The sequence below is a fragment of the Phlebotomus papatasi genome, chromosome 2, assembly GCF_024763615.1.
Source record: "Phlebotomus papatasi isolate M1 chromosome 2, Ppap_2.1, whole genome shotgun sequence".
Classification (NCBI taxonomy): Eukaryota; Metazoa; Arthropoda; class Insecta; order Diptera; family Psychodidae; genus Phlebotomus; species Phlebotomus papatasi.
The window spans coordinates 47,864,851-47,890,482 of record NC_077223.1 but is presented as its reverse complement, the minus strand read 5'-3'; the positions used below and the strand labels follow the sequence as shown (position 1 = coordinate 47,890,482).

The following is a 25,632-nucleotide window of genomic DNA, read 5'->3' as shown; positions in this document are numbered from 1 at the left end:
TCTATCTGAAGGAAAGATCATACGATAATTTACACGTTCTAATGATCACCGGAAGTCAAGGACCACCTCATTTGAAGGTCTGGACTGCCTTGAAAGACAAATTATCGCTTTCCACTGGGGTTTTGAGGCTATACCGTCGAAACGAATGCCAATGTGTTTCTAGAAATTGTCCTGGAAGGAGAGTTGGAGTCATGAACAAACAAAAATTTTAGCATGAAGTAATGGAAGTTCGATAAGGACTCGACAACGTCGCAGAAATCACGCGCCGAACAAGATTTGGCTAAAAAGAATGTTTCGCAGTTCATTTTGGGAGCACAATGACCTCAACGATTTTAGGATGCAAGATCGTTTGACTCCTCCAAAAGAGGCATTTTGTTGGTCAAGGTTAGGACTAAAAAATAGCACAGTATCGATGAGCTGAAGGCAGCCCTTCCTCGTGAATAGCAGGACATTCAGAAGGCTCACATTCGTGCAAACTGAGATAGCGCTTCCGACAGACTTAAGACCATATTTAAGTCAAAATGAGATCATATTGAACAAAACCGATAATGTTTTAAAATTTTGATATATTTACTACCATTTTGTCTTTATTTCAAAAAAGTTAAACAAATAATGAGGATAATATAGGGCTTTAGTTTGTTGCATTTTTTTTCAGCCACCCTGTATATGGGAAAAGCTTGTCCGACGCCGCTTCTCCCGCTTTTTTTCCCGCCTGGCGCTAATAGCAAATTTTCTTAAAATTGAAATCTTTAAAGTAAAATATCTCGAGAACCGTTCGACGAATGTCTTAATATATATTTTTTAAATTGGTCTAAATTTTCTGGACTACAACATAAACATAAAATTTTCAAAATCGCATACCTAGATTTCGAGATAAAAACGTGATTTTTAACCGGTTTAGAACCGGTTTTTCAAAAAACTAATAGCACAGAAATCGTTGTACGCGCGCGTAGATATATTTTAAAAAAATTTATGAAGATATCTCTATCCAAACCAGAGATATTGCGTACTACGGACGGCCGGCCGGCCGGCCGGTCCCGATATTGCCGGCTTATGATTTTCGGCATCACGGATGTTCAAAACATATACCCTGTGAATTTTAGCTCGATCGGAGCACTTTGAGAAAATTAGAGGATTACAATAGGTGTGATTAGAAGGAATCACATCTAATTGTTGATCGTCAAAAATACGTTGACATTCTAAATGAAAAAATTGTAATAATCTCTGTGTGAAATGCTATGATTTTCCTCGTGACTTTTTTCTCAGAGTTATGAAATATAACGATGAAAAGCGTCACTCAAGAAAAGCCTTTCCCCTTCCCTTGTTCCTTATGAAATTCATCAGATGATAATTTGATGCGATAACTTAGAAACTGCTGCGCGTGAGATGAAATGCTCAATATTGATAACGTTTCAATTTACAATAACTATCCACCCAATTCGGACGCATTTCTCCGCTCTCCAGCCCCAGTTTGGGTGTCCCAAAGTGCTTTAAATTTGTGCGAGAAAAATCACAGAAGGAAATGTTAAAATTAGTGCAATTGTGTATTTTATTGTGTATAATAATTCTAGCTCAGGTAATATCCGCAAAATCAAGATCATTGCAATTTAAAAAAAAGTGCATCGTTTCAACTGCGAAATAATTCTCTCGAATTCACTTGTTCACTTGTTTATGCTAAAGCATTCTTTTGTGATAACCTTTTGAACTTTAGACATATTTTTGCTGAATTTATTCTGAGAAATTATCGCTCAGAAAATTTTCAATCTTTAATACTTTCTAACTAAATAATGTTTTTCTAGCAATTCTCAGCACAATTTTGCTTTACACGTGAAAGATCTCTAGAAATGATTGAGAGAATTTGCGGAAGTTCATAACTCTCAACCTCTGAAAATGATCTTGATCTTGAATCAAAAGACTGTATTTTTGTGAGAAAATAGAAATATTCTATTTGCAGCATGTTCCCCAAAATGAGACTTCTCCTGCAGATAAAAACGCCACTTATGGAGATTGGAGCCGATGGAGTATTTGTGATGAGAATTGCCATCAGAAAAAGGTGAGATCATGCCTCATTGGGAAATGTGAAAAGAATCGTCTCATGAAGGAGAGAAAATGCCCAGGATGTAGTACAAAGATCAGCATTGTGAAGAAACTACTATCCATCTTCGGTTTGGATGACTCCAGTCAAGATGATTATGGAATGGAGAATTCTGAGGAATATAGGTTGATGCCTGATACCAGTATGGAAAATCCAAGGAGTGATCATGACTTTAAATTGGACACTTTCTTCAGTGATTTCTTCAATTCGTTCGATTTTGAGTGGGAAATTCCCTTCAGTAGTAGTCCTGTTGACAATGACGTTGAAGAACAGGATGAACATGACGAAAATGAAGATGTAGAATTTGTGGATGGCAAAACGAATACAGAGGAATTGTTTGGTAAGGATCACGTTTGCGGAGTAACAAAGAATGAAAGATCTCCAGCAATGATGGCAAAAATCATAGGCGGGAGGAATGCAATGAGAGGCAGATGGCCGTGGCAAGTGGCACTCTTCAGTCAGGAATATGAGGTAAAACGATAAGACTTGTAATAATTTTTTTTATAAATGTACTTCTCGCTTTAGATTAATATAAAGGAAAAGCAGGGCAGTTCAGGCAACTGAAGTTTTCTCTTTCAAACTCATTTGGAAAACAATTTATAAAATTGTACTAAAGATCGTTCAAGTCTCTTTTAGGCCGGGGCTATTAATAACGAGGAAAAATAATGTATTTCTAACAAATGTACACTGAGAGAAATCCGAAAAAGTTAAAATAACATTCCGGAAATATTAATTTGTTATTTAATTTATTATTATTGATCCGAAATCGGTGTAAATATTATGCTTTTTAGGTGTAGTATGGGTTAAAGTTACCCTTTTTCATGTTAATTTTACACTTAAAAATGTGTAAAATTAACATTAAAAAAGTTGATATATTTTTGCACCTAAACATGTTAAAGTTACGAAGAAAAAAAGTTAATCGCACCCTTTTTTCTCAGTGTAAAAACTAAGATCCCCTGTTATCATCATTACCAGAGAAGGGCCGTTGTACCCCCCCCCCCCCCCTACAACGATTTTGAAATAATTAAAAAAGAGAAGCCTGAGAAAGTTTTCCACCGTTTTACTCTGGAGGTTGGTTACCAACGCTAAGACGGCGGTGGCCGCTATCAAACAAACATTGAATTCCTTGAACACCTATATCACTCAAAATTTTGCATTTAAGAGCTCTAGGTCAAATGCAGTATTCGAAAACAATAAATTAAAAATAATAATAAATAAATCAAGGTTTAGCTCAGCTTAACTTAAGAACACGTCAGTTTGTCACGTCAGTTTAACCACTTCGTTAAATTCATGTTGCAAAAATATGATTTTTAAAATCTTCAAATATAGGCTTTTGAGAGAACTATGGGCAAACTTTTGGTCAACTTTTTCTTAAAGAAAGCTACAATGTTGTCTCAAAAGAAGTTTTAGGGAATCTCTAGAGCAGACCTGTGCTCGTTAAAAGTCGTGTAATATCGAAAATTTTGTGTTGCTAATTTTAATGGAAATTACAGATAGCCATACTGGTAGCACTAATCCCGCTCATTCACGGTGCCATGATAATTATTTTTGCACCAAAGAGATATAACAAACATAAAAACTCATAAAGAAAGAAATTGTCTTCTTGATATCTTTGTCGGAAGACGGATAGCTGTTCACTACACATCCTTTTACTTGAATTTTGCAGAAATACAAAGAAATTAAATGCAAATATCATTTCAAATGAAAAGTTCTTAAATCGCGCACAATTTAACTGTGAGAGAGAAATAGACACAAATAACTTACTTGACAAATATCTGGCGGCGCTGCGGTTGCAAAAAAAAATCTCTGAAATGCGACAAAATATTTTCTTCTCTATTTTATCCTTATTAGCAGGTCGTGTCCCTTCTTGTAATATGTACTTTTGCATTACTTATTGACCAAAATAGTGTTGTACAAAAGGGTTTTTCTCAAACCTATCCTGAATTTTGGGACAACTCAAAAGAATATAAGTCTTCCAGCTCAAAATTTCATCCCACTGTTTTTTTTTTTTGTAATATCGACAATTATTCACAATTAACCCAAATAACTGTATTCAACTAAATTATTAAAAGGATTTTCTTGTAAAAATGACTTAACTCTAAGGAATGAAACAATTTTCATATTAAAAAACCTCTCATTTTCTCTACGTGAATTTTCGCGGCATGTCGAAGAAAGCCAACAGGCACCACCAAATTCACTTCGGCTTTTCTTTTAGCTCAGGCCTGCTCTAGAGCTTTCCACATCTAGCCTCAAAAATTATAAAAATTGAGTTAGCAATTAATTTCGGAAAGAAAACTTTGTGATTCGTAAAGAGCATTTTCTATTCAATTTTTCATCAATTTCCCGTCATTTTAATGAAACAAAAGCCACTTTGAACAAGATTTCTTTTTTGTTCACTTTTAACATTTTTTTGAGTTATTTAAAGCCGATAAAAGTCCAATTCTTGTGTGTGATTAAAAACTAAAGGATGTCCAGATCTAGGATATTGTTATAGGACCTCAATTGATGTATAAAATATTTTTGCTAAAATAAATCTTGAAATTGGCTTGCTACATAGGGGGGGCGGGGTGAATCTACTTTGAGCAGTGGGGCTACATTGATATTACAATATTTTCACATATTCCTAAAGGTCAATTAGCTTTAAAGCAATACAATTTAGCTCTACAAAACAATTATGGAACTAAAGCTAGTGATAAGCTTAGATCACCTTATTTTAGGTGAGATTCCTAACGTGAGCTAACTCGGAATATATGGAAAGTCGACTTGAAGATGAAATTGAGGGACGCCATTCAGTTATCATGAATCAAATTCGTGAAATTGTACAAATTTTGTATTTAAACCAAAATATCAAGGATTTAGATGGACTTGTAGACCAGAATCTCCTCTATAATTTTGCCGTAGAACTTGATCTCATCGATTAATCAGAAGCCGACATAATCGAGTTTTTTTTTATTTCAACTCGTTTTTTCGACCAGAGCGCCCCAAGTGTTCATTTGATGAAATTCAAATATATCAAAAAATTGTTGTATTTTTTGTCTTGGTCAAGTAGGGCAGATCACAATAGTGAATTTAGAAAATATATATTTTGTGGCTATAGAGTAAAATCGAGTAATTAAGAATCTGACATGTTTGAATTTTGCAATTTCGAATATAAATGCGGTTTCAAATTACCCGATAATACCTTAATAAATGAATATACTTAGGAGTTAAAAATTTTTAGACAGTCAAAATCTAAGTGAAATAAAATTATTGTCATACAAGGGCGTATCTAGGATTTTAATAAGATTTATTTCTCAAAAATTGCAAAACAAAAACAATTTTATAACTGATCTTATTTCAAGATCTGTACAATCCTTATTAGGACCTTTAATCCATTTCTGTAGCGATTTTAATGATTTTTACTGATTTAGATAAAAGGATACAAAAGCGTTCTCATGGATCCGAACAGTTTTTCTTTGAAGGAAAATTTCTTAAAATGGCCATAACTCCGGTTCTTATTGTTAGAATTTAAAAAGTATGGGCATTTTGGAAAGCTCTCGTAAAGTGCTACTTCCCCTTCTAACATCGCAAGTTCATAAAACCACTTAGGTTTTATGCTATGGGCGCTATTTTTGAAAAGAAAAATTTTCAATTTTCTGTGTTAAATAACTTAAAAACTCCATTGTGCATCGGGCTCAAATTTTAGTATGTTGTAGCCGCAGATTATACCCATCAAACAAAAAAATACTTAAGTCGATCGATAACCCCTGACCCGAGCTATAAAGGGTCAAATTTCGAAAATTGACCGGCCTCTATCTCCGGTTCTAATTAACATTTTGAGCTAAATTTTGGGTTTTTGGTTTCGTCTCGATGAGCACTTTCAGGTGGAAGTTCAAAAAGTCACCATAGCCGACGCTGCGATAGCGTCAAAATTCATCAAAATTCCAATTAATTTTTCTCAAAAACGGCATTAAGAAACTTAATCAAATTTTAGAGTGTTGTAGTCTAGGTTATGAAGTTTCCAAAAAGTGACGTAGGTTCGCTGTGGTTATAATAGAACCGGAGATATAAAGAGTAAAAGTTCAGGAAATTCATAAAATCATATCTCAGTTCTATTTGACCGTTTTAATGTGTGTGAGTTAATTTTATAAGGAGACAAATTGTAATTCATTTGTGTTGTTTGTTATTTGTTATTTATTTATTTAGCATTTTAGCAATTTAGAAGTGGTTCTTGGTCATCATAAGCCCAAGGGCTTTAGACCTACAAAGGGGAAGGGGGGGGGGGGGAACAAAAAAAAAATTGACCGTTTTTAATTAATGAGGGCGCAAATTAAAGTTCTCGCAAAGCTCAACAAGTTTCTGAAACATTTAAACTTCGTAGGACCAACCCTAGGGCCCCCACAGTCGAAAAAAACAATTTTCATAACACATAACCTCAATTATCTCGACACGTCCTTAACCGATCTTGATGATTACTTCGGCATAATTGTAGACATTTATATTCATCCAAACATAATTTTTCGCTCAGACAATGCCATCTGTCCGATTTTGTCGTTTTAGTGTGAAAAAATTGATTTTTCCCATAATAACGCTTTGAAACCACTCAGATGCCAATTTTATTGCTTCTACTTGACCGATCTGCCCCTTTTTCCCCTAATCAAATCAGAACATTCTGCATTCTTTTCCACTTCGTTGCCTTTTTTTTTTAATTAGAATAAAGTTAGTCAAACTAATCAATAAATGATTGACAACTTAGACTAGTTCTTTGAATGAGTACATAATTTTAATTAAAATTCTGAAAAAAAACCTAAACAAAAAGTCAAAAGATTCTGATGTAATCAAAGAAGTTCATAGTTATTTAAATTATGCTAATCCCCGGATTATCTTTTCAATTAATAGAAATTCTTCTGCGGGGGAACTCTGATTGCAAAATCTTGGGTCCTAACAGCTGCCCACTGTCTGGTTTCTGACTTTGCGACTGATATCACTGTTTTTGTGGGACTTCACGATACTGCAGATGTCGAGGATTCTCCATACAGTATTCATCTCATTAAGAAGCGCGTTACTTACCCACGATACGATCCTGAAAGTAATGACAACGATATCGCTCTATTGAGGTGAGATTCTCTGAATTCCTCTTTATTAATGATTTTCTTTAACTGGAATATGCTCCCTTTGCAGACTCTACGATGAAGTGAAATTGAGTGACAATGTGGGATTTGCCTGCTTACCCAGTTACCTTCAGGCTTCTCCAGACCGTAGCGTAGTATGCAAAGTGTTGGGCTGGGGCGGAGGTACTCACAGAACAATCCTCCAAGAAGCCGATATGAACATCCAACCCATAAAGTCATGCAAAAGACATTACTATGGCACCGGGAACGTTATAACGCGTCACATGCTTTGTGCCTCATCCCGCAACTACGCTAGTGACACTTGTGGAGGAGATTCAGGTGGACCCCTTCTCTGTCGCGATCCCAAAACACCATCCCGTCCCTGGACCCTTTTTGGCATCACGAGCTTCGGAGACGACTGTACCGTTAGCGAGGGTCCAGGAGTCTACACGCGTGTGTCTTCCTTCCGCAAGTGGATAGATTCCGTAATTGCATGCGACGGCTTATGCTAGATTTAAACACTTTTTTGTATTTTTACAGTGAAAAAATAAATATAGGAAATTTAATGCAACACTTCAAGAAATTATTTTTCGAAAGATATTACTTGACAAAACTTCATTTTTATCCATATTTATGACTCGAATGTTTCTGGCTGATTCCGTCTCACGGAATATAAGATGAGATATCTCACATTTACTGGGATTGATTGACAGCAAAATAGGCTCCAATTAGAGCCACAAGGAGTGACACAATTGCCAGGAGTTTAAGAAAAACTTCTGGCCAATCGGTCTTTGTCTCTGTCTGAGTACACTGATTATCCTCTTTGAACTGTACATCAGTATCGGGCAAATCCTCAGTATCTTGGAAGATATACAGAAAAATTAGATTGCTCCAAGATTCTTCCTAAGAAAATCCTGAAAAAGTTCAACAACTTACCATCAGCCGCTTCAACCATGAGAAAAATGTCTGTTGGTTCAAGATCTATGTCCATGAGTTTGCTCACATTTTCCCGTACAGTATCATCATTCTCTCCAGCAAACAGGTAATCAGAAAATTGTACGCCAGTGGGCTGAACAGTGAAGAAAACCCTCCTTGGAGTATCACTGTGGAGATCAATCACTGCAAAAAAAAAATGCTATACCGCTAAAGTACTTTCGCATTATTTACCGTTTACCGGTAATCAACCGATTTAAATCGATTCATAAATCACGCAATAGATTCCACAAAATAGTTTAAAGAGTAATAAAAATTATATTCAAACAAAAATTACTTATCGGTTCATAACCGATTCATTACCGGTTCACAACCGATTTGATCCGGTTCATAAATCACTCAAAATATTTCCCAAAATATACCTCTGGAGTAATTTGATTGAATTTCGTATAAAAATTAGTTATCGGTTATGAACCGGTTCATTATCGGTTCAAAACCGATTCGAACCGATTCAGTTTTGTCGGAAATTCCAAGACCTTTCCAACGAGCCCAAACATGATACCATTCGCTTGATAAATGCGCTCTATAGGGACTTTTTAATCTTTGACCTTGAGAAACCGTTATTGGGAATGATTCAACCAGGGGCATGACATTTCCTATGTTTCCCATATGTTTCTAGCGAGCCGAAAAAACTTTTGATTTTATTAGCTGTTTTCTGTCATTGTAGAATGAATTAGCAAATATACTAATACAAAATAAAAGCCAATTTAATAATTGGCTACTTATCTTGGTGTTACCATAGATAGCAAACTAACCTGGAAGCCCCAGATTAACCGTTTGAAAGTTGCTCTGGCTCCAATAGTGGCCAAAGCATTTCAAATAGGCAAACATTGCCCTGGTGATGTTGCACGCTCTTTCTATTTTGCGTGTGTCGATTCTAGGTTGCAATACGGACTGGCTACATGGGGCGCATCTTTCCCCTCCAACTTCAAATCTGTTGAGATGATTCAAAGATCTGCTATTAGAGCTCTTTTTAGAAAGGGAAAGTATGACTCCTTGTGGCAGACCTTTATTGACCATCGTATCATCCCAATCGCATACTCATATAAGTATAAAACCCTCCGCACTTTCTATGTCCGTGGAGGTTTTCTTAACTCCAGAAGGATACGTCCATTAAGAATTGGTCATTCAGTACCTGTTCCCTTTCCTAGGAAAGAGTGGTTCAAGCGCTCCTTTTCTTACCTTGGACCCTGTCAATATAATTCCCTTCCACATGACTTAAGATCTCAAGATTTATCCTTCTTCTCGTTTATCAGTAGAATTAGAGCTCTGATCTGGAAGGAATTTAGTATGTCGAGAAGTTAGTTTTCGCGTCCCTGTTTTACCACATGTCTGGCGATGCGCTGATAGTGCTATTTGGGCTGAATGTAATTATTTTTATATTATATTTTGCGATGATGAATGTTCTGGTGCGGCAGATAATAGTTCATGCGATCTCTATAGTGGGATCTCTTTGGGGCCTTCAGCTCTTTCTCTGTCCACACTTTGTGTACAGTTTTCGCCTGCTTATTGTCTGCAATATATATACACCCCGCGATATATTTTTTTTTACTTCTTTATTAAATGAACTGCCTATTTTTTGGCTGACCTGCCTCTGGTTGCATTTCAGTAACATCTGGTACCGGATTGCGTCGTCTGGTGTGGGTAATCCTGGGGCCGTTGCTGGTCTCGCTTATTTCCTCTAAGTCAAATTGTTCTTATTTTACTTTCTCATGCTTCTCTTCTTATTCTATTTATTGATTGATTTCTATAATCTTATTCTGTTTTTCTTTTTATATTTTTTGTCGCGACTCTCTCTCTCTCTCTGGATACAACATCATCCTTTCATCCTTTACCAAATATTCACTAAACCACTACTGTTAATATTATTTTATTTGCATTATATATATATATATTTCTTTTTTGCCTCCTCTCCCTGATTCCCTGACTGAACACAGTGGCAACAATACGTGCTCTCTGAGCCCGTTGCCTCTTTAACCCAGCACTGTTTCCTTGTGATGTGTCCGTCCTCCATGCACCCTCCTAGTGCCAAATGATGGCCTCATGCTTATGGTTCTTCATTTTTTGTATTTTTTTTTATTTATTGAATTATTTACTCATTGCATAATTGTACTGCAAACTACTCGATTGTATGAGTGGCATATACGGCCTATTGAACCAGGGTTTCTGCCGTTTACCTGGGGAGGCCGGTAATGGTAAGGCGGTGGCAGACGCAACCAGGTTACAGAGTATGGGAATAAAATTTATCTATCTATCTATCTATAACGAAGAAGCAACCGAAAACCCCAAATTGGCAGCCTACGTAGTTTTAGAGATATCTCATGAAATGTGTACGAAAACAGGGAAAAAATTACACTAAAACCGGTCGCATTTTTCTGAGCTAATGTCACCCCCCTAGATTCAACGGTATTTTCGTATAAGGACGAAATGCCCGCCTGGGTAATCTCTAAAACATATCCAAAAATAAAAAAAGATCGCACGACGCGTTTTCGAGCAATCCTTAAAAAACATAGTTTTGGTGGGGAAGAAGAGGGGTGGGGGAAAATGAGGAGCATGTTAACTATCCTTGGGTCGACTTATGGGGGGGTCCCCCGAAGGTCCCAAGTTGCTATCTCTAATCGTTTGGCCTCTAGAGCTGGCGACAGTCGGACGGACAGACGGACAGACAGACAGACAGAAATCGTCTGAAACGTGAATATTTGATCACAAAATTGGTCTCCGGAGGGTGGAAGGTGGAAATTTTGGGGGGTGGGGTGAAAAAATCGAGGGATTATTGCTCTCTCCGTGGAGTTCGAGCAGTAAAAACAGCGATTCATTACCAATCCATTTAAGTAATTGCTCCCCTTAATGCAATGGGCCAATAAATTCCACACACCTTAAATAAATTGGTGGTTTATTTAAAATTAGTGATAAACCTAGATCTGTTTATTCTCGGTGAGATTCTCAATATGGGACAAAATATCAAACGGATACAAATTCAATTTACAGCTGAGTTTAGAAGACAACTGATCAGTCCGGCTGTTGCCAGCTCTACACGGTAAAGACTTTTGGACACTGACCAAAATATTGGAACAAGATTTCCTTGGAACAAATTTTTTTGGAATCAATTCGTTCCTAGAGAAGATATTTGTTTGTTTCGAAAAGTTTTCTTTACAGTTTTGCTACGAAATATAGTTACAATTTTGTTAGTTTTTATTTTTGGAACAGTTTTGATACGGTGAAATGCCTACAAATTTGAGTTGATTTCATTTTATACAAATTTGTTCCTGAAATTTGGAACAGAATTTATTGCACTCGGCTGTTTTGTTCCCACTGTCAGGCACAAATTGGTATATTTTCTTTATAACAATATTGTTCCTACATCTTTAACATATATGTTCCAAAAATTTTCGGTGTCAAGTGGACGAGGTAATTTTTGGAACGAAATAGTTACACATATGGGGAATCTTTTTGTTCCCATTGTCGGGAACAAATCCGTGTAAGTGATTTCGTCTTACAGTTAACTCTTTCGCGTCACACTTTTATTAATCAAGTGAATTCATGTAAAATTGAGTTTTTCCTAATAATGCTTTATGATCAAATATAATAGTCCTGAGAGGAAAAATAATTTCCATTGCGTGAAAACTCGGAAAAACCCCGGGTCATATATGACCCTATTGTCCTCAAGGGAAGTGTACATACCATTTTCAAAATCTATATCACGGGCTTTCTAAGAGTTTTTTTGCTTGAAGTTATTAATTTAGCCAAAACCATGGCAAACTGAATTGTTTTGATGAACACTGTACTCCTGATGTTCAAGGAATCTTCCTGGTAATCCCTTGAACAGTCTCTGTCACACTATTTTGAATGGTATTTGGCAAAAATAAACTTATCTACTTATGTATTCACACAAAATACAATTGTACAATATGGGACGCTTGCAAAATACTCTAAAATATTGCAAAATATGTTACAATTCATCAGATATAAGATGAAATGTCCAGTAGCAAGATATTTTCCTTCAGGATTTCACAAAGAAAAAAAATGTCCCAACTGTTCCAACTACATGGCACGAAAACACTTTCATAAACTTTTACCCTTGCCGACAATAGGGTCATATATGACTCGAAAAATTCTACACGCTTTTCTGGAAAATTGAGAGTAGTTTATTATATCAAAATATGCAATATACAATCTTTGGATATTCTATTTTATGTTTCTAAAGAACTTTTTGCTAAAAAAAATGAATGAATATAAAAAATTTTGAAAAAGAAAAGTCATTTCATAAAGTTCGAAATTCGTGATTTTTGATCTCAAATATTTTCTTTTCCTGAATATCTGAAGTATTGAGAAAATTAATCAAGAATCTTACATCCTTCTATTACGATGTCGTGCACAAACCGATAGATTTCAATTAATGTAAATAGTCAAAAAAATTGTTTTTTCCTCTGGTCATGACCCTAATGATGTGAAATCGAAAAATGTTCGCATGGATCTTTCTTAACTTGCCTCGATAAGTGCTTTTTTACGAATCTTGGTCTAAATTAAAAATTAAAAATTGAATTACAACTAGGCTAAATGTGCCAAACTTCGGCATAGTTGCATGCAAGCGCCAGAGTCTCAAGTTTGAAATGTAATATTTTTAATACAAATTGATTTTTTTTATTCCTTTTACTTAAGGAGTGTTACTTAGAACCTTGTAGACAATTTATCGTCTTTATTACTCTAAAATCATTCTTAATACATTTTAAAATGAATAAAAATGTAGACATAGCTTTGGTGCCCTATTTCGGCCACCTTCATTCTCATAGTTCCTTGCCTTTCGTAAATTTTTCCAATATCTTTTTCGCGTCATCTCGCTTGTCAAAGCTACATTTTTTGCTATTCTTTTGCATTGTATAATCTCTAAAGAGTATGTAAAAACTAAAAATTCATGGAAATTCAAGAAACACAAAAAGTGGCCGAAATTGCAATCTGGCCGGAATTTGGCACACTTACCCTGCCTCAAACGTTTTCTGGGGCTCAAAAATTTGTAAATTTGGCCTTTAATTAAACATAAGTCTTTGAGATAGGGTGAATGGAACATCTATTGACACTTTAAGAACTCCTGTCAGGACCTTTTGACACCTTACTCTGTACCAATTGGAATACGAAATTTGAACACTTATCCTTATCGAAAAACGTAGATTAATGAAAAAACGCCATATCACTTACATTTTATATCAAATTATTGCGATATTTAAAATTTATTAATTTGTTCAAAGGAGCATGAAATGGGACACGGAAAGCAGTAGGGGGAGGTGGGGCTACATTGAGCTGTGGGGCTAGATTGTTATACGACTTTTTCGCATATTTCTAAATGAAACTGGTCCTGACAATTATTTTATTTAGATGCACAATTATTTTGTCTATCCAAATTACATCATGCTAAAGCCCAGTTTACATTAGAAATATGCGAAAAAATCGTATAACAATGTAGCCCCACAGCTCAAAGTAGCCCCACTTCCCCCTAAGTGGTTCGATTATCCTAATGCACTAGACTAGACTTAAGCCGAGAGACGACTTAAGGTAATTATAATCAAAATAATGTTCAGATATAATTCCATCAGTTTCTGACTAATCCATCTCTTGGCTTAAACCCAGAAATGGCTTAGTTATAAATGAAAATAATGGGAATTCAGTCGGATCAACATTTTAATTATAATTACGTTAAGCCGTCTCTCGGCTTAAGTCGCAAATGTATCTAGTCTAGACGGCATAAGGTATAAACAGTGGTAAATACTCACAATTTTCAGTGGAGACCTTGTCCTCTTGAAGAGAATCCCGGTATAGCTGAAGACGAGCTGCCAGAGATCGTGTGATGTCATTCTTAGCAAACTTCACCACTTCACTCAACAAAGTCCCTTTAGGCACAAAAACTCTACAACAGATGCTTCCAGAGAGGCGTACAGTTCCATCCTTGACCTCTACAGTTTCCTCCACACTGTCCCTATCCTCATTCTTAAGGCAAATCATAAGTGGTTGTGTCTGAACCATGGAATCCTTATTATTTTTAAACAACATCTCAACTGTGTCTTTCTCCTCACAAGGAGCTCCAGCCCGAAATACATATGCATTTTCCAGTTGCTGGGACACCCTCCCGAGGATTCTCTGCAAATTTCCCTCAATATTGCAAGTATCTCCAACTTGCTCAAGAGCATACTCATCCTCAAGATTAAAATACAATTCCACTGTACGCCAGTTAATCCCCTTGGGGGCAAAGGTGAAATCCACAGATTTTCCCGTGTGAATTTGCTGACAAACACAGGGATTCGGACGTCCGGACGAATAAACCAGAACTAGGAAATTTTTTTCATCGTTCTCTGAGGCCACTAAAAAGGAATTCTGTCGGAATTGCTCCTGTATCTTCTTGACAGTATCTGTTAGTTCCTTTTTCTGTTCCTCATCCTCCAGCACATTCTCCGGATTGACCACAAATAGGCCCAAAATTGTGAAACCTCCCGGAAGCATGCGAGTGAGGTTAATAGCTTGCAGGACAATTTCTTCACTCTCAGCCCCTGAAATTGATTCATGACTCTTTTCATCAGACTCAGAGAATTGTATAGCAGCCATGTGAACAACAATTCCTTGAAAACCGCCTGTATTTTCCTGAAAATAGGGAAAAACATGAATATTTTTCTTCCACACGTCATCAATGTTTACATTACCATTCCAAGGAGGAAGCCAACTCGGAATTTACTGTTCTTTGCCAGACTTTCGAGGTAATCCTGGTGCACCTTCTCAGCACGCACAATTGGTGCCATTTTCACGTGTAAATACGTACACAGAAATTGGAAAAATCAGTGAAAACTTGAAAGCACGCAATTTTCTCAACATGAACAACAAAAACAATTTCGCAACTAGGAGGCGCTGCAATGGGGAGGTTCTCTTACACAAAAAAAAAATGCGCGGGAAAGCAGTAACATAACCTCACTTTTGGTGTTTTTATTCCTTGTCGTGGTTCCTGAGAAAATGGATTTTCCAAAGAGACGCCCAAGGACGGTGGAAATTCAGCCTGAGATGGAGAATTTGGAGAAGCTCTACTTCACCAATATCTCCATGTATCGCCTACCTCCCATGTCGGAGGTGAGTATTCAGGAATTTGAAGAAATGGTGCTGGACAGATTGCGTCTTCTGCGAATCCTTGAGCACAGCACTCTCAAGGAATTTAAACCCTACAGCAACGAATGGCGAGATTTCGTGTTGACAGAACTCAATGTGGCTGGCCTCAAAGGATATGTACGCCTCATTCAGGGTGCTTCTGGTCAGAAGGAAAGTGTCCTTCAGGCACGTCGTCGGGACTACATATCGCATTTTCTCCTTCGTTTGGCCTACTGCCGTTCTCAGGATCTGCGAAGGTGGTTTGTGACACGAGAGACCGAACTGTTCCGTCTCAAATTTATGCATCTGAGTCCCGATGGAGTCTCTGAGTTTCTCAAGGTTCACGATCTGAAATACAATGAAATGACTGCAAAGGAGAAGGACTACTTCAAAGCCTCAATTGCCTCCTGCACCTTTTCCGGGAGTGTGGCTTCAGTTGAGAATGGAAAATATTTCAAAGTACCCTTTGCCAGTGTACCAGATCTCGTCACAACAGGTCGATGCTATTTGTACCGTGGTGTAGCATTCGTCAGTGCCAATGACATTGTATCCATTGTCTCGACGGACTTTAAGAAGATCTTGGAAGATGGCTTGCAAGCCTTGACAAAGATTATCTCTGAAGTGGACAATGACGAGAGGGTATATCATATCATCAAGAACCTCCATAAATCCTACATTGGACGAGACTATGCCACAGGAGCTGCAGGAAGTGTTTCTCTCCACCAGATCGATGATCTCTCGAAAAAATCCTTCCCACTCTGCATGAGAATTATGCATGAGCACCTCAGAAGCACCCATACGATGAAACACGATGGACGCTTGCAGTATGGACTCTTCCTCAAAGCCATCGGACTGTCACTGGAAGACGCTTTACGGTTCTGGCAGGAAGAATTCACACGACTCATTCCTGTAGATGCCTTCCAGAAGAAATACCGCTATAACATCCGATACAACTACGGCAAGGAAGGCAAATACAAAGACTTTAGCGCTTACGGATGTCGCAAAATCATCGATACTTTTCCAACTCCGCCACAAGTGCATGGTTGTCCCTTCCGAAATCTCAAAGAAGCTCGTCTGAGAGACAAACTCCTCGCCTATGGGGTTTCTCGTGCACATGCTGAAGAGATCACAGGAATAGCCAAGATTGGAAATTTCCAGGAAGCTTGCAAGCGCTACTTTGAAATTTCCCATGATGTTCAGCTTGCCCTCAGCTTTACCCATCCCAATAAGTACTTTGAGGAGAGTCAGGTGGTCATCAGAAATCGCAAGAGGGACAAATCCGAACCAGTGAAGATAAAAACAGAATCAGAAAGACTTCTAGATGATGATGCCAAGTTATGGGAAGATCCGAGTAATGATCCTGATGTTAAACTTCCAGATCCGTTGATGACACAAACACAGGATCCTGCACAAATTACCATGGATTGGGAAAATGCTTTTTAATATTACACGTGTGCCTTTACAAAAAAAAATAATAAATAAATATATTCCTTTATTTAAATACTTTTTGATTTTTAAAACTCTCGCGGCAAATTTCAAGAGATTTCCTCATCTTTATGACGCAATGTAAGATTGGATGTTAACTAAATCGCAAAATCACAGCTATTGCATTTGGCAAAAGAATTTTGTTTATATAATTATATTTACTAGACTCTCTCAAATAGGGTAGAGTCAGCCCTTTTGGCCACCTAAAGTAAAATCACATTGTAAGCATTGTAAGGCAATTATGAGTTTATTTAGAACAGGAAAAGTTTTAGACCAGTTTTTGATCTATGCTTCCTGAAACCCGGGAAAAGAAGCTAAACTCTAATTTTTTCAGGAAATGTGCGATTTGAGACTATCTATTAAAATGATTAAATTGTTGAGATTTATAAAGGAATAAGGTAAAGTACCCTTTATTCGACCGGTTCCTCTATTCGACCGGTAGATTTATTTATTCAATTTAATTATATTTGCTATAATATTTTGTGTATGATCTAACATTAATAGGTCAATTATTCTTTAAATAATACGAATCAGTGACAAATTCATAGAAATTGATGAAATTCACCATCAAATATTCAAAAATTGACCCACCGGTCGAATAGAGGAACCCGGTCGAGTAAGGGTACTTTACCTTACGGGAGAAATTCGAAGTGTTTGAAGGTAGGGTATGTAGCGTATATGCGAACCATAAAAGTCTTCACCTAATGAGGTCCTTTAATAGTACGCAACTTTTTTTTAACAGTTTTTATATATCTTGTGATAACCCAACGAGCACAGTTAGCTGAAAAAGGTAGTGTTTTCAGCATATTTTTGCTGAATCGATCAGCAAAAATGCTGACCGGTGAGCAGTTTTCGAACACAGGGCACACAGGGCTAACCAAATCAGCTTATAGAGATGTGACCGGTATAAAGACCTAGACACACTTACGACTAAAGTCCAGAGACGACTAAGCTAGTTCATAGCCAAGTCAGTTCCTGACACACTACAAATGAGGATTAGTATTCACTGGTACAGTCTACAGTAGAGTCTCCTAAATTCGAACGCTCGGGGGGTATTTTTGACATTTCTCACCTCCCAAATTCGAACGATTTTTCAAAACTAACTAAATGTCTGTGAGATTAAATTGTACTTTGAATCAAATTCCCGTATTTTCTTGCAAGTCTTAGTGGTAACATACGTCCTTTTCATTTCATACGAACATAATGTATGTAAACATAAATATGATTTTCATTCACCTAGAATGCGAACTTTCCAACATAACCCCATAAATGACATTTTGAATCCAAACGGCGTTCGAATTTGAGAGATTCAGATTTGAGAGATTCTACAAAACATAACTTTCCTGGTGTTGGAAACACGAGCGCCAACTAGCGGAAATATTTGAAGGTTTATTATGTAAGCCCTTCCGGCACATTTGTCAGTCTTTTTGTGAAAAGCGTGGCGTGACGTGTAGTTGTGCCAAGTTGTGCAATTCTTTTGAGAAAGGAATTTGCGTAAGTTAGGATATTTTCTTATGTTAAAACCTATGTAATTTAGTAGTATTTATTATATAGGTTTGGCTGAACTCCTTGGGAGACGATCAAGCTAGGTCCTGAGTCAGGATAAAGAGTTTTACAACTTGGTAGGTTGAAAGAGAAAAATTAGAGAAATTCAATATGGCGATAGTATGAAAATTATTAAATTACAGGTTGTAAACTCCTGAAAGCTTGAGGTTGATGGAAGCAAACGGAGGCCGTTTGTGTTAAAGTAAGAATTGAATTATCTTGTTTAAGGAAGTGAATTGAAATGTAGGTTATATTTTAGGAACCATCAACACACACACATATTTATATTGCAACATTCGTATAATTAGCCATTAGCCAATCAGTCATCGCCATAATTAATCAAGTCCTTGCAGTCCGCCACGCGTGAAATCAGTTAAAAAAATAAATACAGTCCACTAACTCTTGATTTTGTTTGACCCAGGGGACTTGGTCCCCAACACCTGGGTTTTTATGCAGATATTTCTACTGAAATGCACTAATCTCCTCTGATAATGAAACTATTTGTAATATCATGTCTCAGTACACGTTCAATAATAATGATTATTAATTACAATTATTTGTGAGGTGGAAGCTAACTCGCGACTTAAGCCAATTTAGGCGATTCTAGTGAATAATTCTTGTTGTTATACGTGAATTTGTGAAGCAAATTTAAAAGTAGTTTTATTTTCAAAGGACTACTAGTGCATTTCAGTAGAAATTTCTGAATCATCTGAATAAAAACCCACGAAAATCATGTTTTGTGAGTGCCAGAAAATTTTAAGCCTCGTTTGTAGTGTGTCAGGAACTGACTTGGCTATGAACGAGCTCAGTCGTCTCTGGACTTTAGTCGTAAGTGTGTCCAGGACATAACGTGTGATTGGGTATTCATGGTAAATTGGAATTGTGACAAGCTAGAGGGATAATATCGTATTAATAATTAATATAAACAGTACTTTTATTCAAATGGTATTTTTTAGAGAGAAGCTGCAAACTGATTCGTTGAAGAGTCTCCTTATACTTGAAATGTACAAAATTTCATTTGAAAATTAGGAAAATTGGATAAGGAATGAAGTATTGGTAAAACTTAAAATTATGAGAAATCTCGGAAATTATGAAAGATACAGGCTTCAAAGATTATATATTAATATCTTTTTAAAGTTTTTTAAGAGCTTTCTTAATCCTTGAGATGTGTGAATTTCTGCGAAAACCCGCATCTCCGTTAAAATCTGCAAAAAATTCCACGGTGACAAATTTTGCAACTCCCTAAAAACCGCGGTCCGAGATAATCCGCGAAAAAATCATCTACGGACCGCGAAAAGTTTATCATTAAAAAAATAAACGATTAAAATTAAAAAATAATAATAATAATAATAAAAATCTTAGCTAAAAATTTATCTTCGCCAGGAGATTCAGGAATGAAAACAAATGGAAATATATAATTTAAAATGATTAAAAGAAACGCTGCAGTATGGTGGTACACAATAGACTCACAGTTTTAGAAAGCGTTTTTAGCCTTACCAGTTTGTCAGGCGGTCGTAGAAGAAAAATACACTCCAATTGGATGCTCATAGCACAGTTGTTCTTGAACATTTCGTGAAAAATCTCAGGTATTTCAGCATCCTAATTGAGTGATAATGTATCGTCAGGCAACATTGCGCCTCTCTGGGCCATCTCTGAGTGCCCTCAAGGTGAGTATTCTCCAGGATGTCTGGAAATTTCAGGGAAAGAGGTTACATCTCATTGTCCCTCGTTCTTTTTTTGGGTTAGTCCTCGACTATGCAGAATTACAGAAATTACTTCTTCACCAACCAGATGCGTCAGAAATCCTCCACTCCGATCAACACAATCATCATGTTTGTGCCTCAGCAGGAAGTGAGTATGAGCCGGCGGTGCCCCGTTGGATGCACACACTACATAACCTCATACTTGGTTGTTTTTCTTTGCAGGCCTGGGTCGTTGAGAGAATGGGTAAATTTCACAGAATCCTCGAGCCCGGACTCAATGTGTTACTCCCTATTGTGGACAGGGTGAAGTATGTGCAGAGTCTCAAGGAGATAGCCATTGATGTGCCCAAGCAGAGCGCTATCACATCAGACAATGTCACTCTCAGCATCGACGGAGTACTCTATCTGCGCATCCTAGATCCCTACTATGCTTCCTATGGAGTTGAAGATCCAGAATTCGCCATCACTCAACTGGCCCAGACGACTATGCGATCGGAATTGGGAAAAATGTCCTTGGACAAGGTATTCCGGGAGCGTGAGTCTCTAAATGTGAGTATTGTGGATGCAATCAATAAGGCTGCTGCGGCATGGGGAATCATGTGCCTCAGGTATGAGATTCGTGATATCAAACTACCGTCGCGTGTGCATGAAGCCATGCAGATGCAGGTAGAAGCTGAACGACGAAAACGAGCAGCTATCCTGGAATCTGAAGGTGTTCGTGAAGCTGACATCAATGTGGCCGAGGGCAAGAGACAATCACGCATTCTAGCCTCTGAGGCTGAACGCATGGAACAAATCAATAAGGCAAATGGTGAAGCAGCTGCTCTCTTAGCTATTGCCGATGCTCGGGCTCGTGGTCTACAAATGGTAGCAAAATCTCTTACTGCCAAAGACGGCAAGAGTGCTGCTTCCCTAGCCATTGCTGAGCAGTATGTTGGGGCATTTCAAAATCTCGCCCGGCAGAACAATACTCTCATTCTGCCACAGAATGTGGGTGATGTATCTTCATTGGTGGGACAAGCCATGGCTATCTATCAGACCATAAGTTCAACCACAAATGGCAATGACCTCGTGAAGGAATCCTTGAGAAATGGCACTATGAAAACTGACGATCTCGCTGGTAAGATTGACGATCTACGATCAAATAGTCTTCCGGCAGACACTGACGGAGAGTCTACTAGGAAATCATCATAAAATCTGGCCAAGTAATTATCCTTACTCTGAGTCGCTCCCCAAATTGTTAACTTAATTAAGAATTCAAGCTATAATAGTGTAAATAAATGGAGATGCATTTTATAATCAATAGGAAACTTCATTTGTCTTTAAAAAACCCCACGATTACTAGATCAACTTCTGGGATTTATTTTTTTTTAAGCCAACTATGATCGACTAGATATTTTCAATTCAGAAATGCTGGCCTCTAAAATGATCGCAAATAATTTATTTCCTTATTTGGAAATGTTTTTCAATTAGGGTAAGTGTGCCAAATTCCGGCCAGCTTACAATTTCTGCCACATTTTTTGTTTAGAGATTATGCAATGCAAAAGAATAACAAAAAATGTAGCTTGGACAAACGAGATGACGTGAAAAAGATATTTCAAGAATTCCCGAAGGGCAAAGAACTATGAGAATGAAGGTGGCCGAAATAAGGCACCAAAGCTATGTCAACATTTTTATTTATTTTAAAATGTATTAAGAATGATTTTAGAGTAAATAAAGACGGTAGACTCTTTACAAGGTTCCAAGCAACACTCCTTAAGAAGAAGTAATAAAAATATTCACTTTGTATTAATAATATTGTATCTAAAACTTGAGACCTTGGCGCTTGTATGCATCTATGCCGAAATTTGGCACACTTACCCTAATACGATTAGGGTAAGTGTGCCAAATTTCGGCATAGTTGCAAATAAGCACCGAAGTCCTAAGTTTGAAATGCAATATTTTTAATACATATTGATATTTCTTGTTACTTCCCTTTCGGGAGGGTTGTGTGGAACCTTGAAGACTAGTTTCTCATCTTTGTTTTCTTCGTTTTCTTTAAATCACTTCCTAAAATATTGAAAAATTAATGAAATTGTGGACATTGCTCTGGGTAGTATTCCGGCCACTTTGAGTGAAATACCGGCCACCTTGTTTGTTACCACCTTTTGTGAAGCAACGGGTAGAAAATTTCAAAACGTCATACGGAACGAGTTTAATAGGGTAAATTAAGCTAATTCAAAACCTGTTCCAAATGGAAATTTTTCGCTACTTCAAATGGAAACACCATTGTTTTCACGATAAATACAGTACTAAATTATTTTATTTAGGGTAAGTGTGCCAAATTCTGGCCAGCTTGCAATTTCGGCCACCTTTTTTGTTCTTCGAATTTCCATGAACTTTTATATTTTACGTACTCGAATAACAAAAAATGTAGCTTCGACAAACAAGATTACGTGAAAAGATATTGGAAGAATTCCCGAAGGGCAAGGAACTATGAGAATGAAGGTGGCCGAAATAGGGCACCAAAGCTATGTCTATATTTTTATTCATTTTAAAATGTATTAAGAATGATTTTAGAGTAAATAAAGACTGTAAACTCTTTACAAGTTTCCAAACAACATTCTTTAAGAAGAAAGAATAAAAAAATCAATTTGAATTTAAAATATTACATTTCAAACTTAAGACTTTGACGCTTGTATGCAACTATGCCGAAATTTGGCACACTTACCCTATGATCTAAATAAACGCCCAAAATGCTTTTTCGTGGAAGTCCATTACATACACCTTTCCAAAATTCGCCTAAGACTAAATGCTGCAAATGCATCTTTTTGTTTAACATTTTGGAAAAGTCCTCTAAAGGACATGATTGACTTATTTGAAGGATACTTGGCATTAGAGGGATGTAAATAAAACACTGGGCTGGGCACTCAATGAATCAAGTGGTAGAGCACTCGATCTATGATGCAAGTGTCCCGGGTTCGAATCCCCTTTAGGTCACCAGGAATTTTTCTGGCGTTAAAGGTGTTCGGATTGTATCAAGTGAGCTTCACTGCACTTGATTCCACGGGCATGGGACTGACGACCTCATCCCGTACAAGAAAAAATAATATTGCAGGTCTAGAAATCTCCTTGCGGGAAGGCCTTGTTCCTTCATGGAATGTTATGCCAGCATTATTATTATTATATTATTATAAAAGACATTACAGTAGAGTTCCTCAAATTTGAACAATATTTTCAAAAACGTAACTGAATTCATGTGAAATGCCACTTTCCCAAATTTAAGAGAAATAATTTTAGGGAATATATCAATGTAATTTATTGATAAAGGAATCGAATTTGTTGCGGAAGTTACTATAATACGATAATATTGAGGAAACACCAGAGAAAAATAGTTCTAATTCAGACTCCACGCAAAACTTTCTTCACATAACCTCAAATTTTACATTTTGAACTCAACCGTCGTTCAAATTTGAGGAACTCTACTGTATAATCTTTCCAGTACAAGCAAAAAGTAAACATGAATGGTGGAGGTAAGTTACGGCATGCATACCCCATAGTGACCTGCGTGAAAAAGTCCCACGAACTTATGCAATCATCCAATACATCCTAAGATGAATATATATTTAAAAACAAAATGAATTCATTGACTATTCGAGGATTTCGAAGATTATATACATAATTTTATTTAATTTATTTGCTTGGCCGAAATTACATTCAAAGTGGCCGAAATTAGAAGCTGGCCGAAATCTGGCACACTTACCCTACAAGGGAATAAACGCAGGAAATTAAGAAAAAACTGTTTAATATAAGGTAAAGTGCCTTCGAGTCGACCGGTTCCTCGACTCGACCGGTGGTCAATATTAGGTGAGATTCTTAACAATCTCACCTACTATAATCCTAACAAAATTTCATGTCGTCCGATCGACCTCAAACTTGGCCAAAATGTGTTTCGCCACTTCCTGATCACGAATATACAGTGAGTGTCAATAGTTTGTTGCCTAATGGATGTTTGAAAAATCAAGTGAAAAAAATGATAGAAAAAAATACTTTTCCAAATTTTTCTTTTTGCAGATGAGTTCCTTGTAATCCGTAGATATTATTTATAATTTTCAAAAAAAAATAATTAATTTTATTTCATATCAAAAATAATTGTTTTCCAAAAGATGGTCATTTTTGAAAAATCAAAAGTTTGTTGCCTCATTAAAAAAACTAATTCAAAATGGTGAAAACGTGCAACCAACTTTATGTAAACCGGTTACATTTTGAGCTTATGTCATTTGATAGGCAAATGGTAGATTTGTACATTTTTAAGGCTGTCAATGGTAAATATATAGGTGTAAAAGTGATGATAAATAACAAGAAATGATCAGTTTTTTGATAATTCATAATTTAGGTTATAATGGCAAATTACAAAAAGTTGAAAGGTGGGATATTGTCCAGAGATACTGCTGGAAGGAATCAGCGTCGCTTAATTGCCAACTTTTATGGAAATTCATGAAAAGTTATACATAAAATGGTCAAATATTATAGTTATGAGGCACGAGTACATCTGAAAAACGCTATTGGTAGACCCAGGGTTTCGACTCAGAAAGTCGATAACCACATTCTAGGTATCTCTGATAGTAACCCCATGATGTTTGCTTCAAAAATTCAAAGTCGGCTGGTTACAGAAGGCATACAGGCTCCAAATGTTTCGAAAATCAAACTCAAAATGAAAGAAAATATAAGAATAGGTACTTGGCTCGCAAGATTCCATTGGTAAACAAAACCAATCTGGTTAAAAGGTTGTAAATTCACTTGGAGCATGCTAAAAACGTAAAAATACAACCTCTTACGTAGTTTGGTTTTGCTTACCAATGGAATCTTGCGAGCCAAGTACCTATTCTTATATTTTCTTTCATTTTGAGTTTGATTTTCGAAACATTTGGAGCCTGTATGCCTTCTGTAACCAGCCGACTTTGAATTTTTGAAGCAAACATCATGGGGTTACTATCAGAGATACCTAGAATGTGGTTATCGACTTTCTGAGTCGAAACCCTGGGTCTACCAATAGCGTTTTTCAGATGTACTCGTGCCTCATAACTATAATATTTGACCATTTTATGTATAACTTTTCATGAATTTCCATAAAAGTTGGCAATTAAGCGACGCCGATTCCTTCCAGCAGTATCTCTGGACAATATCCCACCTTTCAACTTTTTGTAATTTGCCATTATAACCTAAATTATGAATTATCAAAAAACTGATCATTTCTTGTTATTTATCATCACTTTTACACCTATATATTTACCATTGACAGCCTTAAAAATGTACAAATCTACCATTTGCCTATCAAATGACATAAGCTCAAAATGTAACCGGTTTACATAAAGTTGGTTGCACGTTTTCACCATTTTGAATTAGTTTTTTTAATGAGGCAACAAACTTTTGATTTTTCAAAAATGACCATCTTTTGGAAAACAATTATTTTTGATATGAAATAAAATTAATTATTTTTTTTTGAAAATTATAAATAATATCTACGGATTACAAGGAACTCATCTGCAAAAAGAAAAATTTGGAAAAGTATTTTTTTCTATCATTTTTTTCACTTGATTTTTCAAACATCCATTAGGCAACA

The 25,632-nt window shown here is 36.6% G+C and overlaps 4 protein-coding genes across 6 annotated transcripts; 3 read left to right on the top strand and 1 right to left on the bottom strand.

Annotated features, from left to right (window-relative positions):
* Positions 1-1,248: 1,248 nt before the first annotated feature.
* LOC129801405 (neurotrypsin-like) lies at positions 1,249-7,756 on the top strand. Of its 2 annotated transcripts, none has more exons than XM_055846381.1 (4): positions 1,249-1,576; positions 1,955-2,566; positions 6,974-7,191; positions 7,256-7,756. In XM_055846381.1, exons 1-4 carry the CDS (start codon positions 1,523-1,525, stop codon positions 7,695-7,697), a joined length of 1,326 nt encoding a protein of 441 aa, XP_055702356.1. In that variant the 5' UTR covers positions 1,249-1,522; the 3' UTR covers positions 7,698-7,756. The 2 variants fall into 2 exon arrangements, with proteins under 2 accessions (XP_055702356.1, XP_055702357.1); XM_055846382.1 differs by lacking the exon at positions 1,249-1,576 and having other exon boundaries at positions 1,974-2,053; positions 2,290-2,566.
* On the bottom strand, positions 7,747-15,074 carry LOC129801406 (protein odr-4 homolog). The gene is made up of 4 exons (XM_055846383.1): positions 14,865-15,074; positions 13,944-14,805; positions 8,122-8,304; positions 7,747-8,045 (listed from the first exon to the last, which is right to left on the bottom strand). Exons 1-4 carry the CDS (start codon positions 14,958-14,960, stop codon positions 7,879-7,881), a joined length of 1,308 nt encoding a protein of 435 aa, XP_055702358.1. The 5' UTR covers positions 14,961-15,074; the 3' UTR covers positions 7,747-7,878.
* A 21-nt stretch (positions 15,075-15,095) lies between these two features.
* LOC129801402 (DNA primase large subunit) lies at positions 15,096-16,798 on the top strand. The gene has a single exon (XM_055846376.1). It carries the CDS (start codon positions 15,169-15,171, stop codon positions 16,738-16,740), a length of 1,572 nt encoding a protein of 523 aa, XP_055702351.1. The 5' UTR covers positions 15,096-15,168; the 3' UTR covers positions 16,741-16,798.
* A 3,012-nt stretch (positions 16,799-19,810) lies between these two features.
* Positions 19,811-21,333, top strand: LOC129801407 (stomatin-like protein 2, mitochondrial). 2 transcript variants are annotated; one of them, XM_055846385.1, is made up of 3 exons: positions 19,811-19,994; positions 20,119-20,178; positions 20,253-21,333. In XM_055846385.1, the coding sequence occupies exons 1-3, from the start codon at positions 19,941-19,943 to the stop codon at positions 21,222-21,224; spliced, it is 1,086 nt and encodes a 361-aa protein (XP_055702360.1). In that variant the 5' UTR covers positions 19,811-19,940; the 3' UTR covers positions 21,225-21,333. The 2 variants fall into 2 exon arrangements, with proteins under 2 accessions (XP_055702360.1, XP_055702359.1); XM_055846384.1 differs by having other exon boundaries at positions 20,074-20,178.
* The last annotated feature ends 4,299 nt before the right edge of the window (positions 21,334-25,632 follow it).

What these genes read in the sequence shown, in the direction of transcription:
- LOC129801405 (XM_055846381.1), top strand. Translation starts at nt 1,523, where the DNA reads ATGTTAAAATTAGTGCAATTGTGTATTTTATTGTGTATAATAATTCTA. An exon ending in TCTTCAGTCAGGAATATGAG is followed by an intron (nt 2,567 to 6,973) that starts GTAAAACGATAA and finishes TTCAATTAATAG; the next exon opens with AAATTCTTCTGCGGGGGAAC. An exon ending in AACGATATCGCTCTATTGAG is followed by an intron (nt 7,192 to 7,255) that starts GTGAGATTCTCT and finishes CTCCCTTTGCAG; the next exon opens with ACTCTACGATGAAGTGAAAT.
- LOC129801406 (XM_055846383.1), bottom strand. Translation starts at nt 14,960, where the DNA reads ATGGCACCAATTGTGCGTGCTGAGAAGGTGCACCAGGATTACCTCGAA. An exon ending in CAAGGTCTCCACTGAAAATT is followed by an intron (nt 8,305 to 13,943) that starts GTGAGTATTTAC and finishes TTTTTTTTGCAG; the next exon opens with TGATTGATCTCCACAGTGAT. An exon ending in CATGGTTGAAGCGGCTGATG is followed by an intron (nt 8,046 to 8,121) that starts GTAAGTTGTTGA and finishes ATATCTTCCAAG; the next exon opens with ATACTGAGGATTTGCCCGAT.
- LOC129801402 (XM_055846376.1), top strand. Translation starts at nt 15,169, where the DNA reads ATGGATTTTCCAAAGAGACGCCCAAGGACGGTGGAAATTCAGCCTGAG.
- LOC129801407 (XM_055846384.1), top strand. Translation starts at nt 19,941, where the DNA reads ATGTATCGTCAGGCAACATTGCGCCTCTCTGGGCCATCTCTGAGTGCC. An exon ending in CATCTCTGAGTGCCCTCAAG is followed by an intron (nt 19,995 to 20,073) that starts GTGAGTATTCTC and finishes TTTTTGGGTTAG; the next exon opens with TCCTCGACTATGCAGAATTA. An exon ending in TGTTTGTGCCTCAGCAGGAA is followed by an intron (nt 20,179 to 20,252) that starts GTGAGTATGAGC and finishes TTTTCTTTGCAG; the next exon opens with GCCTGGGTCGTTGAGAGAAT.